At 43.6% G+C, this 15,919-nt stretch overlaps 1 protein-coding gene across 1 annotated transcript in view; it reads right to left on the minus strand.

Annotated features, from left to right (window-relative positions):
• Window positions 1-15,919, minus strand: part of RLBP1 (retinaldehyde binding protein 1) — a 229,136-nt gene that overhangs the window by 179,860 nt on the left and 33,357 nt on the right. Inside the window, exon 2 of the mRNA XM_078684097.1 lies at window positions 12,922-12,961. Coding sequence (XP_078540223.1) covers window positions 12,922-12,933 — 12 coding nt within the window. The 5' untranslated portion in view covers window positions 12,934-12,961. The remainder of the gene's footprint in view (window positions 1-12,921; window positions 12,962-15,919) is intronic.

Here is a 15,919-nt window from a genome sequence, read left to right on the forward strand (position 1 = left end):
GAAAGCGGCAATACTGCCAGAGCCCTATTCACAAGGGCATTTTAAAGCCTGCCCCAAGCCCACTTTGCATGTCGGCAATAAACATCGCTAATGACATGCAAAGTGGGCGTTCCCACGTCCAACCACATGATAAATGGGGTTGGAGGTGGGAACACCCTATTACCAAGGAAGGCGATGGGAGGAAAAGACCTGCGATAAACTCATATATCGCAGGTCTCCCAACGCCTGTGGATCATAAAGCTGAATCCACCCCCCCATAATATCAAGGCCCACATTAGCGCATGAAAACAACATTTGTTTTCATGTGCTAATGTGCCATATCGCCGACTATCGCCGGATTTCTATTCGCCTGCCTGATGCGCATTGATAATTGCGCGATAAAAAGGTGATGAAATACGGCGATAGCCGGCGATACGGGAATGTGCTTTGTGCGTTTTCCAACGCACTCCTCGGTAAGATGCCCCTCAATTGCTTGCGTCCGTGACCCAATACCATATTTTAAGAAAACAGGGCATAGGAACAATTTTCGTTGCTCTAGCAATTTTGGCAATCCATTAGAATGTGTGAACAATTACATTCCATGCCCATCCCGCTAGTACATCTACCGTCAGGGTCCATCAGTATTCTTTTTATTTTATCATTGGCTCGAGCGGGATTAATACCTACTCTCACTCTTAGTAATTCCAGATGTCTAGGTAAGGATACCAATTTTCGTTCCTCTAGCTTGTTATCATGAATTGCACGGACTCTTTTTCTCTCAAAAACTCCATATCCATTAGTCTAGACTCTTCCTTCCCTAGGGATTTGAGTACACTTTTTGGTTCTTCAATAGTGAAGGACTGGGGGTCGATCTTCACCTTCAGATTGTCACAGATGGAGTAGAGTTTGTTTCTTATTACTTTCGCCCACTTTAGTTCACTCTGCTGAATTTCCTTCATACACAGCATGACACTTTCCCATCTTCTCCTGCCCCCAGTCGTTTCCTAAATCTAAGTAGACTCACTTGGACTTGGACATTCCATGATATCAAGTCTAGCTCTAGCCTAATAGCCTGAATCATTGATGAGCTAGGCAATGACATCAATTCTTTTAGGCATTTCCCTTCCTCACTGTCCCAGGTACTTTTCCCTCCTAGACATAAGATGTCTGCCCCATTCTGCAATTGTGGAGGGATCATTGCATTGAAGGCCTTTAGCAAGGGTCTATGGGACATGGCGCCATAATTACTGTTGAATGTTTTCAGCCAGCAGACCGAGGCTAAGGCTTTGGCTTTTTGGGCCTCTAAGTGCATGCTCCATTTTAATGCCTTGTCAAACCATATTCCCTGTAGGTGTATTCGTTGACAACTTCTAGTTTCGTTTGCCCCAAAAACCAATTCCATTTGTGATCTCTCTTCCCAAAGCACAATATTTTTGTTTTATCCATGTTCACTGTGAGGTGTTTTGATGCACAATATGCATCAAACGCATTTAGCTTCCTTTGGAGACCCAATTCTGTTTGGTTGAGAATTACTAAGTCGTCTGTGTCTAGTAGACAGGACACATGCTTCCCATTTACCTTTGGGCTTGCACTTCTCTCCGTCATTAAAAAGGAAGGTAGGTCAGCAAGAAAGATTGCGAAAAGAAGTGGGATTAATACGCAGCCCTGTTTTAGGCCATTATTAATCGTAATCTACATTGTCAAGCCTCCCATAGTATCTTTGATGACCTGAGCCCAGTTCTGACTATGCAACTCCTGAATTATTACTCGGAGTTCTTCGGGAATGTTATAACTTTTTAGCGACTCTCAGAGATACACCTAGTCCACTAGATCAAACGACGCCCGAAAGTCGACAAAACAGCAGTGAAGTCTACCTTGCTGTTCTAGTGACTTCTGAGCTAATGCCCATAACGCAAAGCAATGATCAGTGGTCAAGTGCCCCTCCTTAAACCCTCCTTGTTCCACTGGTACAATCGAGTGTATCTCTACCCAATCCTTCAATTTTCCTAGGATTATTTTAGTGAATACTTTCACCCCAATATCTAACAGATTAATGAATCTGTAGGTTTTTGGGTCCTTCCTGTCCACTTTTTTGTCCAGAGGCCTAATCACCGCACCCCTCCACGATAATACCTAAATCTAGCACCACAGGAAACATCTCCGAAAAAAATTGTGCCCATCAAGTTTAACTCTGTTTTAATTATTACCGCAGGTAAAGTATCTGGCCCTGCAGCTCATGTTAAGTTTAGCTTCCTTATGATATCCTTCACTTTTTCTACCGAGAATGAAGGTATTAACTCTTTTGCCTCCCATCCCTTAGGGGCTCTTCCCTAGCTTGTTACTGGTGCATTGCTAGCCTTATATAATTGGCCTAAGTACTCCTCCCAAGACGCCTCATCAACTACACAACTCAAGATTTCCGGTGGCCGCCCGAGGCGTCTTGAATCAACTTCCAGAAACCTTTGATATTTTTTGTTTCTATTGTTTCCAATAGGTTATCCCAGCATTTTACTATAAATCTCCTCTTCTTAGACCTCACTAATATTTTATATTCTTTCCTTAATTTAGTTAAGTTGGTAAAGCCCTCCTGATCATACCTTAGACATAGATGTCTTTCTTTTCTTCTTATTAACCTTTTTTTTCCCTACACACTGAGTCAAACCAGCTTATTTGCTTTCTATATAGGGCTTGCAAATCTTTAATACCCTTTCCATTCCTCTTTAGGTCAGCCCTGAGGCATTGTATGACCTGATAGATTTTTTCCTCAAACCATGAAATCGACTGATCATTTGCTACCTCCAAGGGTACATTTTGTTGAAATTTAGCTAGTTTTGCTAGATATGAGTCTGTTAATTTTGTAGTCAGGCGTTTTGGGTATGCCACCGATTGGGGAAGGACTCTTTCACAGAATCTTGTGGGCCTGCTCCCTAATTCGCAAAACAGTTTGTGAGGGTCACTTTCTTTGTGCTGGATTACCTTAAACTTTTTTACCCTAGCAAAGTTCCAGGCATGTGCAAACACGTAATCTATGGGACAGTGTTGGTTACCTCTTCTGAACGTCTGGTTAGCTGAACGGTCAATACCTGTTCCACCGTTTAAGCTAATTAGCCCCTTTGACCCTAGGAATTCCCCTAAGGCTTCATTTTGTCTACTCATGTCGCAAATGGGAAAGTGTGCTGGCGTTATCTCATAAGCTTTTAAAATTTCCTTAAAGCAAGGGTCTAATTTTTTAGGGTTTAGTTTATGGTTAAAATCACCCATAATAATCAATAACTAATTTCCATACTTATCACTCAAGGTGTTCATATTATCTTTAAATATTCCCATTTCTCTTTCATACTCCTCTTGGGAACCCCATTGTATGTAGGTGTTCACCACAATCATCCAGTCATTTAAGCTGTCAGAACACTCTAGGGTTACCTCAATAAACAACACCCATTTACAAGAAGTGGTTAACGTATTTACTGTTTTTGCAGTTCTGTGTCATAATCCCCCAGATGAATATCCAAATCTTGGTTTACTAGCAAGTTTATGATTCTGAACACACTCTTCAACCAATTTTCTTAGCTTTTTCCTTCCCTTCTCAGCTTCCAAGGGTTCGAAGTATATCCACTTTTTATCATTCGAGTCAATTACCTATAGACCCCCATTTTTCTTTTCCCTCATGTACTTCTTTATGTTTGGAGTTTTTGAGCTCCCCCCGTCCCTGAATTTGTGGGGTAAACCTTCTCCTCCTGCAAGTTTACCCATGTTCCCAACCTTTTCTCCTCTCTTTCTACAACATGGGTGTTTTTTTGTTGGACCCTTATCCCTCCTTTTTACCCTTGTCTCGTAGTTGAGTGAGTCTCCAGTTTCCTCGTTACCCTTTTATTATCTGGCACCTAGAAATATACACGTCCCGGCAATTATTCATTGACTCTAATTCCCCTGCATCACCGAGAGAAGAAGTATCAGGTACTGGTCTAACCACAGATGGCATTTGACTCCTGATGCCTTCTAATTCACACACAGCTTGTTTTAAGCAGATTTCTTGGGCCTTAAGTATTTTATTATTTGATAATGTAACCTCTAGCAGCCTTGCAGCATTTTTTGCAGCATTAACATTATATCCAGCATTGAGGGCGAGGGTGTTGCCGATATATCCAAGCTCAACGTGCTACTGCGGGCCAGTTCTTCTATGAACTTGGAGCCCTGATTCTCCCCTTGACCCAAGCTTTTTTCTGCATTATATCTTATAACCAGGTTTGTAGCATAATTTTGGCCTTCCAACTCTTTTAAGATACTCTCCTCATAATATTTATCAACAATACCAGTCACGGAAAATAACCTTGGTGACAAGGAAAGTCTTGGTTCCAAATTGATGGTTATTTGGCTTAGGATACTTTGATTAATCAGTGAATCTTCTATACTTTGGGCACTGCGTTCATTTACTTTGTGAATCCATATTGGTTCCTTCTCAAAGTCTTGACTTTTTAGGGGTGTTGGTTTCCTATTAAAATGTTTCCCCACAAAGTCTTTTATTGATTTGGTCACAATGCCCCCTCCATTCATACTTGCTTGTAATATATCCAGTGTCAATTTCTTCCTTGTTTTTTTTTTTGTACACTCTTAATGTTCTCCTTCAGGCCTTCCATATTTGACACTGTGGAACTGATAGATTTGCTTACTGCAGCATTAGAAGTCGGGGGGACTTTTCTTACTTTACTTATTTTGAGATTTTTAGGTGCCATCTTAGCGGGGCTCCTTCAATAACGCGTGTTTTATCTCATAACGACTGAAACGAGTACTGAGAAGATGGTAGTATGAGGGGCAGATACAAAATCAAAGTATGTCCAGCCTTACAAAAGTCTGTCTCCTTGCCACACTCGATTGTATTTATCCTCTAGTGATTGGCAGTGCCAATTACTGCCTCCACTTGCCTCCACTTGCATTCCACTCGCACAGTCCAAGACAGTTCTTCTTTTACTGGTGGAAATGGGACCTTAATTTAAAAAGGGGACTTTCCCAAGAACCCCCAAAGCACTTACCTCTGCTGTGGTGTGGTATATTCAGCTTGCCGTGTTTCTGCTGGCTTAATTGGCCCCTGCTTGAGGCTTTCTTTTTTTGATAACGCCAGGGCTTTCCAGCCCCTCCCCCCCTCCTGGAGTTCCCTCAGGGGCACACTCGTATCCTTTAATTTGCTGGCACCAACTTTCCGGGCCCTCAATATGCGCGTTTTTGCACTCTCCCTCGAGTTGAAATGGCGAGAGTGCTTTGTTGCAGCCTCCCGGCTGATTGCCTTTGTGCCCCATTCTTCGCGCTCCGTTCTCCCTGCTCCCTGCATGACACGCTGAGTCTCTGCAACCCACAAGAGGGGGTATTACGTGTGGCACTACGTTGTACGGCAGCCGTCAACCAATGACGAACCACAGCAGAGAAGTTTGTTACAGAGTGATGTATAGGATTGAGAAAATCAGACAACCCTTTTCAGTGCTTTTGGCTATCCACAATTGATAGAAACATTGTGAATAACTGTTTGGAATCTAAATCGTTTTGTTCTCCTTGGAACCATTGTTACACATTTCCATAGTATTGCCCAAGGTTCCGGGTGCTGTTAGGTTGCCCCTGTTGCATGCAATCAGGGATTTTATTAGCCACATGCGGATACCATGATGTCACAGATGTAAATATAATGTTGAGAATAAACACCTTTTTGTTAGAATGAGCGTTATGTCAAGTGTAGAGATAATCAGACCATTGATAGGATAGCTGCAACATGACCATCAGGAGCCATGAGAAACGTGAGTGGCAAAACAACTGGAGGAGAGCTTCTGGCGGAGAATCAGGTGCCAGAAGAAGACCAGGGATTGTTTTCTGGTCATTCAAGGGATCAGTGTGCCAGGGAGCCAGAGTTTCCTATTTTGCAGCTCCCCATTTCCCCTGCTACTCTTGTGTACATGTGAGCAGAAAGATGTAAAGAAAATTACCAGCTCATAGGGTTGGTGGCAGTTTAATATTCAATGAGATGTGGCTGGAGGAGACACACCACCAAGAGAGGGGACCAGATCCTGGCATTACTCATTGTTCCATCAGGGTTGTGGCTAGTATGGAACATGATGTGAGGAATAAAGATAGAGGGCTCCCATGGCAAAATAAAACAACAGTTATCGCTGAGGCTTCCTGACCGCATTCAAGATGTGTGCAGGAACGAGACTGTGGACTGTGTGCACCAAACCGGGGAGTCTCAAATGTATGCTAAACACTACAGCAGAGCTGGCTACACAATGGAAACTGTAAATAACGAGAGAATGGCATATGGAGAGCAGGAAGCATGAACAATTGTGGATGAGTATAGGGGAAAGTTGCACACACATGGTCTTTCATCTTCTCGCCTCAATTCCTCATGGAGACAATTGCCAAGAATTATCACAGCAACCCCCCACACTTATGACAAGGAGTTTGTGTCATATTTAGTAGCTCTGGGAGGCAGTGTTTCTTTGGGAGAGCAAGCAGCTTTGACGAATGTTTGACTACAAGCGCTCTTCCCCTCCCATGTTGAAGCTCATGGGGCCCTAATTAGGTGACCTAAATATAATTTTTAAGGAGTACACCAAGTAGGTACTTTGATGAATGCATGTCGAATTACATGCATATTAGCCATTGAGATTGATCAGGCTTATCTCACTAGGGAATAGTTAGAGTGGCTCAAGGGATCATCATAGTTGGTCCTGAAGAGAATCTTAGGGGTAGGCTTCGAAACATGAAGACCCGTCAGGAAATTGCCCATTAAAGCACTTTTTCCTCCTTTTCCCCCATTTTATTAATACCGGCTATAGGGAGTATTAAAGTTTAGTTTTCCACAAAGCCTGGTATTTTTTAACTCACTTATTCACTGACCCTTCGACCCTCACATCAAACACTTATAGTTCACTTCACTAGTAAGTGCTCCCACGTCTCTGTAGGTCGTAGCACGCCCCATCCCGCAGAGGGGCGGGAAGAGCCGATGATGAAGCATGCCACCAAGGGACCTTTTGGTGGGTGAGGGTTATTTTAAAAACATAGGCTGTTTTCCCATGCAAGAAACTGAGGATTTCTCTTGGGTTTAGTCTTTTTGTAGTAAGGGTAGAAGGGTAGCACTGTTCTTTGGTTTTAAGAGTGGACTCTATTTGTTTTTTCATATTTAGTAGCTCTCCATCTCTGTGCTACCGTTGCCTAGTTTCATAAAGTAAAATGATGGGGCTCCTCTGCAGAATGTGGCGAAGGTCCCCATAGACTCTCATAACCCACATAAATGCATAGTCCTTTTGAATGAAAGGGGGTCCTATGGAGCCTTTTTTGCCTTCCACACCCTCCATACATCCAGGTGAAAGTTGCCTCGTTAAGTGTAGGCCTGGGCGTTATTCAAATTTGGCCTTCTTGACTTGGGATGTGGTTCATTGAGTTGGCACACCCATACTTGTCCATTGGCTGTATTGGCCTTGAGAATAAAACTTCACTAGAGATGTCTTTGCCAACACAATGCTGACAAGCAAACTGGTGGACATTTTTAAACCTGACAAATTCTTGTGGGTGGGGGACACCCTGCCTCAGGCAGGCAATTAATCACTACTTTCCAACGGTCTCTGAGGTCTGGGTCTCCAATGTGAAAGCCATGGTTTTGCACACCTCTCCCAGGGAATTACAGGAGCTGTTTAGTCTGCATGATCCCCAGACTCCTCCCTGGTTCAACAGCACCCCACCCCCATTAGGGACATGGGCTCTGCCCACTGCCGGGAGCCTTGGCCAGTGGGGACTGGGCCTCCCAGGTGAAAGACAGAGTTTTGGCTGCCTTTCATTGGGGATTACTAGAATTGTTCAGCCTGCATGGGCCACAGACTCCTCAATGATTAATGTGTCCTGCAATTCACACTAATTCTCAAAGCTGGCTACGTTTTTCATCAATGTGCTGGCCGAGTGATCCACAGGGAGGAGTCACAGGCAACTTTTCCAATGCTCTTCCACCTGCGGGTGCAGGAGAGGTAGGAAGGAGGCAGTGCTGGTGGGAGAAAGGTAGCACCAGCAGGGGGAAGGCAGTGCCAGCCATCCACCACCTGTACAATGAGACAGCCCAGCACCAGACCATGCTTCCCCTCTGGAAGTCAGCCTCCAAGACTTAAGAGTGGTGCCAAACGCTCGGTCCTGGAACTTCACCCAACAGGGGGCCAAGCGAGAGACTCCCACAGCAGTATAAGGCAGATGGCTTTACCACTGGCCCTCCTGGATAGGGTCATGCACCTCTTGAAACCCCAGCCTGCCTACATGGGCCCAGGCCTCCAGGCACCTGGCAATGAGTGAGAGATCGTCCCACCTGCACACCAGCCTGCCTACACTCACCAGGGCCAGTGGGAGCCAGGGTTCAACCACTGCACGTCAAGAGTCCTCAACATAGTTGGCAGCTCCGAGCCCTGCCGGAGGGCTGGAGCTCCCTTATACTGGTAGGAAGAACCAGGGGGCATATTACCAAGGGCCTTATCGCCGCTTTAATTTTATCGCCCTATTACCTAGCTGTCGCTAACACCTGTTAGCGACAGCTAATAGGCGATAGCGGGCTTTTAGGGGCCCACTATGCATGTCAGCGATAATTATTGCTAATGACATGCAAAGTGGGCGTGCCTAGATGTTAGCGACTGGAAACAGTCGCTAACATCGCTATCACCTATTACCAACTTTTGGAAATAATCGCGCTAAGTGCGATTATCTCCAAAAGCTAACGCCTGCCCAGAGCAGTTCTTAGCCATGTTATCCAATGGAAGGTGGCTAACATGGCTAAGAGCATTGTCACAATAATGCATGAATATCGCTGATTTCACAACGATATTCATGCATTTCCCACGATTTTTACCGCTTTTGAGATAAACCTTGATAATATCAAGGTATCTCAGCGGTAAAAATCGTCGCAGCGTGGCGATATTTTTGTACCCGCTAACCAAGCTTAGCGATAATTATCGCTATAGCTTGGTAATATGCCCCCAGGTTCCCACACATACACAGTGAAAATTATTCACCAACACCGTAACACTATTACAGTGTTGTGGAGCCTTGGTTGGCCAGGGTCACTCGCGCCGAGAGACAGGAGCTGGGATAGGCAGTAGATTGTCTCGTTGTGGACTGTCAGCTCGATCCTAAGATCCAACAATTAGTTTTTAACTGCAGCAACTTTTAGATACGCTATTGGAGCTGGAATTACTGCAGCTACTTGCACTAGACTTTCCTTCCAATAGATCCTCGTTAAAGAATTGAAAGAGTACTCATTCCACTTAAAGAGCCCAAAAGTGCCCTGTGCTTTTTTCATGACTACCTCCTCGAGACAGGAGTGGGTAATTTGAGTACCTGCTGCCTTCTCTGGATGTGGTAGTTGTTTCTCAGTCTCCCTCTCCAGAATCAAACTCTGATTCTCCATTACCCTGGTTTACCATGGTAGGTATATAAAGTACCATTGAAGGTTGACAGGACAGACATCCAAATGTATAGTTACCTTCTCAGGGCCTGAGGTTATTTAGAGTCACCAAAGCAGCTGGGGAGCACCAATTGGTCTTAAAAGCATGCATCCTGGACGTCAGTGCTCGTCGCCACGTATTAGTTCTAGAATTACAACACGTATCCAACTAACAGATGCAGTGATCAAAAGAACGGCAACTTATTTAATGAACCATTAGCAAATGCTTTGGACGGGATCAACCAGGCAGCACTTGCTGGACGAAAGCATGAGTCGTGTGCCAACTTTGGACCAAACTTCACACTTCTCGCGAGCCTCCTGAGGGAGTCCCTGCTTACCTGCACTGGGCTGGGGGGAACAGGGCAGTCACATGGTTACCTGTGGACCCAGCCAGCTCCAAAGCAATGGAAGGGAGAAATGAGCCGGACCACAGCATGAGTGAGAGGTGCTGGCCTGGGCCGCAAGGACACTCACAGAACAGTCGTTCCAAACTGCTGCGGAAATTTACTGGGTGGAGAAGGCCAACGAACAGGCACAGAGGGCCCAGACTGCTAGGTCAAATCTTTTCACTCAGCCAAGCAGGGAAGCCCTGCCTGGCCCTGTGGAACCACATCATAGTGACGGATGTATGACGTTACAACGCAGGCTATTACAACGCCTGCCTTTACAACGCGGTTTTTACATCGCATAACATTACAATGCATAGCGCTTTTGGGTGTTGGATAGTGAATAGATTAATTTACTATTCCAACTCCAGTCCCCGTGGACACTAGGGAAGGTTATTGGAGAGTAAATTAACCTATTCCCTATCCTAGAGCGCCCCCAGCGCAATGCGTTGTAATAGTTTGCGTTGTAATGACCGCGTTGTAATGGTAGTGCGTTGTAAAAGTTTCGTTGTAAGTGATGTTTACCCATACGGACATAGCAGGTCAAGGAATGGAGCCCAGGGCCACAGGCCTCCACCCCCTTGCCAGCTGGAGCTCTGACCCAGAGCCCAGTCAGAGCTTCTTAACCCTGAAAAGAGCGACGTCCATGGGCATGCAGAATTTGATTCCCATGCACTTTGGGGCATGGTGGTCTAGAAAATGTAGCCCAGGGTCAGGAGCTTCCGCCCCCAGGCAAGCAGCTGCTTTGACCCAGAGCCTGGACAGAGATTCTGAACCCGGGCAGAAACCAGAGAGGCCTTTTAGGGCCTGCGGGCACTGTCCCAGGTTCCAAGTGACACAACGGGCTGAGGAAGGAAGCCCAGGTCTGGGGTCTTCCCACCTCAGGGCTCACCAGAGCTCTAATATGGGATCCGTTCAACCCTTTTTTAACTGCCAAAGCAGGGGAGTCCGTGTTTAGCCTACAGGACCCTGTCCTGCGCTCCAATTGATGATGTGGGAGGTGGAAAAGAGCCCAGAGCCGGGGTCTTCCATGCCAGACCCTCCGGAGCTCTGACTGGGGCCTTGTCAAAGCTTCTTAACTCAGACAAACAGAGAAAGTCTACCCAGGCAATCAGGGCCCTGCCCCTGGCACTTTGAGAAACAGCGGGCCGTAAAATGGAGCCAAATCAATAGTACCTCCAGTTATCTACAAAGGTACACACTTCCCTGTTCAAAATGGAAAAGCATCACATCAGAGGGGTAGATGGCTGATACCTGATATCCCTGTTGATAATTGAGGGGGGTGCACTTCTGATGGGATGCATGACAAATTTGAATGCAGAAGTGTGCACTTTGTAGATAACTGGAGATCCTATTCATTTGGTATCAATTGGCACAGCAATATGATTGTGAATGAATGGTGCAAGACAATACTTTAAAAAAAATTGGAATAAGGTGATAGTGCCGGGGGGCGGGGCGGGGGGGTTACTTCTTCCATAATGTACAATGCATGAGTGATGTCCTGGGAGAATGGTTTGAGTACCACTGACATATTGGCTGCACTGAGACTTTTATATTATTGGTTGTGTACAGCGGAGTAACTGTTATTACTCTTTAAATGCAGGTTTTTTAACCTTTTCAATTAGAATTTTCATGAGAGATTGTGTATTTATCGTTTTTTTCCCCTGAAGACGGCAACACATTATAAGATCCACCGAGACGCGTTGACTTATTTTGTATATGGAGGATCCGCTACACGTTGTAACATGGTAGATAACTATTCTATTGGAACACAACATATTACTCTATGTTTAAAGTGGGACAGCAATAGTGGAATTGATTGAAGTGTACTCTCTTGTGTATTCTCCTCTTTTTTTATTTATTTTTGTGCTGATTTTTCACACCGCAATGTGGGGTGGTGGATTGATTCTTGTATAAATGGTACTCTGTATTATGAAACGTCTCATTTTTAATAGTGCAAGTTTTTAATGTTTGAAAATATCACTGCACACTAATTGATATGAACATATGTTAAAACAATGTATTTCTGTATGCCATTCTGTTTATAAAATTAAAGCTTGGTGCAGACTCAATGTGGGAGTGGTACCATGGGATGATTGATTGCAGGTACCTGTGTTTGAAAGAAGAGTCTTGCTTGTTGGTCAAAAGTTTCATATATGTCTGTTTTTTCCCAAGGGGAGAATTTTCCTTATTATTTTTGCATGAAAACTAATTTTCAACTTCCACAAGTGTTTTCTTTCACAGTCATCTTATATGTTATTGTTCAATGTTCATAATGTCATATCCTAACCAGACCTTCGGCTCTAATCCAGCAAAAAGCCTGGCTTGTTGTAAACAGAACACTTTGCATGGGATAGTGTTCTGCATTTCTGCCGCCTTACTAGTGAATACATCAATGTGAAGATATCAAAATGCACTGTTTCTGAGGTAAGAGCCCATTTCAGGACCATTTGATCCATGTTGAGAATGTCATCCCCAGACTATCTGCCACTTTTGGCTCACTGACTTAAAATCATTTAATACAACACTGCACAAATTGTACATGGTTAACCAACCGAAATAAACAGGTAGGGTTTTCTTTAGAAAAACAGCAGCCTCTAAAAGAGGGATTTTGGGGTTCAGTTAGGTCTAGTTATCTGATTAAGCAGGTGGGAAGACTGACAAGCCTTCACTGAATTAGTAAAAATCAATTGAACCCCATTCTGATGTTAAATTTAATTCTCAAAACAATATATTGAGAATGAATTTAAACATTTTGCAAACCAGTCCATTCAGCACTGTGACTTTGCATAGTATTCTTTCACCTGAATGCAAATTTAGAAATAAACAATTTATTTTTGTAAAAACAGAATTGTTTTTGCTACTACTAAACTTAATTAGATTTCATGAGCAATCATTCTGTGAAAAAACACCATTTTATAATTTTTTGTGATGAAATAGTAGAGACGCAGGATGAACGTCTGTAGATGCGACAAAACACAAATCTGTAGCAATTAATTTGCCTCTGTCACTTGCATGCGAAAGTAATTTACTGACTGCCCTTTAAACAAAATAGATACCATAAGATAGCTGACAGTTACACATCATATATATCATACTCACAATTTCGGACATGCTGCTTTCACAATTTCCACTCTACAAACTGTGAACAAAAGGGAGAACAAAGTTTTAAAACGTGTTCCTTGGCTTGCTGAACTTCTACCTCTATTTCCTGCCTCCTCCCACCCAACATTAAAAATTATCATGTCAAATGTCCATGTCTTTTTATGGGTCTTGCTACACAGTTTCAATTGTTTGTCTTAGACAGCACTGCATACATTGAGTAGAATTTGGATCCTGCTACTTGCTCCCACTATCTCTCCATATACAGCAAACTCCCACTCGCTTCCTCGCTCTCCCAATCTATCCCACCCCCATCTCTCTCCTCTCACTCTCTGAGTGTCCAGCATGAAGCACAGCTGCAGCTCGGTATTGCTCTCTCTCTGTCTACCCTCTCATGCCTCTTTCTACCCTATCCCCTGGTTGTTCTCCCTTTTAATGCCCCTCTCCTGCTGCCCCTCGTCTACAACCCCTCGCCCATTCCACACTGATCATTGCAATCAGAGGCTTTTGAAATTGCACCAGCATTGGCACAGCCAATATTGGTGACCGGCCATCTTGAAAGTGGCGACCACATCGAGTGAAGCAAAGTGAGGAAAAACAAAATGGTGGGCATCTTAAAAGTACAAAAAATCAAAAGAGAAGTTTGTGAATGGTCACAAGTACATAAGGTTCATACATTTGTGGGGATCACCATCCGCCCTCACCCCCCCCCTTCCTTAATGTGGGGTTAACTACTGAATCATTGTATGCAGAGATGGCATACAATTACACAGTGGAAGAAGATTTTATACCTGCTAAGTATCCTTTTTGAGGTACCTGACAGGCATAAACACAGTCCTTTTCAGTAAACTTGGCTTTGTGAATGAGGGCTGATGAGCCCATATCTCTGCATAGACAGCAGTTGCACTGAAGTCCTGCTCATGCAGAGTAGAGAGACAAGATCCGGGCATTTTAAATATATAATTCATCACAAATAATATATGTCTACGGGTTAATTTATGTTAAAGTATTTGAGGAAAAGTTCAAAAAAATATTTTGTTACAGTTTTTACCATGTAACACAGAATTAGTAATTACTACATGTTTTAAATAGTTAACCTGTGCTATTTACTGCATGTGTAAATAGTAAATAGCACATGCCAAAAACATCAGAAAAATGCTCATTTTTAGCCATTGGAAGTTTCTAGAGTGACAAAATGAATCTCAAGTGAGTAGAAACTGTCAGGGCAGCACACAGAAGGACCTCAGGACACTCCAGAGAACAACAACAGCTCCTTCCTGTGTGGGAGTATATGGGCTGTCATTTTCCTTGGACAAAGCACCATAAAACAAAACTATGGGCCTTTCAACCGCCAAACTCATGGTGGTGATGCTAACTACCGCCGCACCGGTGGGCCGACCGCCCTATTACAAGTAGGGCGGTCGGACTACCATGGGACCGCTGCTTGCAGTGGTCTTTAGGCCGAAATATGCTTTCCGATTTGCCTCCCCGCCTCAAAAGTATGGCGGTGAGGAAAAAAGGGGGCCCTACAGGACCACCTTGTGTCTCTGGGCCTGGGGGTACATGCAGGAGGGCACATGGTGTCTCCCCTGTGTGCATGCACCCCCAGTTTCTGCAGGGCATGGACTTCACAGCCCTAGCCCTACAGGGACTTGATTTGGCATTCCCATTACAGTGCCTTTTTATAAGCACCACTGTGGGACCTCCAAAGAACCACCCGCCAGTGCGGAAAAACTTAAAAAAACTGGTGAGCAGTGCTCACACAGGTTTGGTGGTGAGGGAGCGGGCGGTCCCACTCCCACACCGCCAAACTCTTAATAAGGCCCTAGGAGAATCCTTTGCCATCCTCTGATATCACACAGTCATCACAAGCAGAAATCTGTCAAACTCTTCCATTATGGACCCCAGCAGGGAAAGAAAGTACAAGTTTAGGGTTCCTGAGCTAAAATCCTGGCCAAGAAGGTGGTAAGACAACATGATCGTCTAATTTGCCATCTCATGCTGAAAATGCCACTAAGAACAAGCAAGAGCATGTTTGTGGAAGGAGATAACCATCAAAATCAATTTTGCATTAACATGTCAACATGATGTTAAGAAGATTAGAAATCGGTTTCAAAACCTGAAATGCTAGATACTTAAGCGAGTTGCCAAGCAAGCCGAAGCAATAAAGCATGGCAACTGTATGTAGTTCTCCTCCTCAGTTCTACCTTAAGCTTTGGGAGAACAAAATATGACCACCTTCAACATTTCTAGAATAGAAGATATTAAAGGTCTAGATGTCAGAGGAATCAAAGGTACGAAGCATGACAGGTGTAATGAAAGTCTATGCAGCTGTTAAAAAGTTCACTTGGCTGAGAATCATCATCATTATTCAGAGTGACCGATGTAAAATTTGTTACACATATTGTCATTTACCATTTCTTATCAATATACATGCTGCCTAAAATACTACCTACATGCTAAAATAGTACCTAAAAATATTTTATAATAAAATAATATTTATTTGTAAATGTATATATATTTTTGAAAAGTCTGAAAAAATACATTTCTTTTATTATTATTTGCTGTGGGGTTTTAGTTTAAGACTGTGCCTCAATCATTTTCTATGAGATGGTGTTACACTATCAGTGGTTAGCCATGTGTGGTGCTGGATTTAGTAGTCTCCTTTTTGGTTGTAATAACGTTACACATGTCAGTCTACACTCAGAAATGTCAAATAGGCAAAACTAGTAAATTTACTGCAAAGTGTCAAAGTAAATGTACACATGTAGATGTACTCATTGTGAATAGGCCCCAAATTATATTATATTATATTGCATTTGATAACAGCCGTTCTTGCATAGCACACCACACATCATCTGGCATGCCCAGCTTCCTCTACAAGTTATGAGATAGTGCTACTATTACTCAGTTTCTTAAAGGATAATATCCTGGTGTGGTATAATTTCATCATAGTCAGAATGCACAGTTTAACCTCTGGATTTAGGGGATCACACAT

Source organism: Lissotriton helveticus, chromosome 3_1 (assembly GCF_964261635.1).
Source record: "Lissotriton helveticus chromosome 3_1, aLisHel1.1, whole genome shotgun sequence".
NCBI lineage: Eukaryota > Metazoa > Chordata > Amphibia > Caudata > Salamandridae > Lissotriton > Lissotriton helveticus.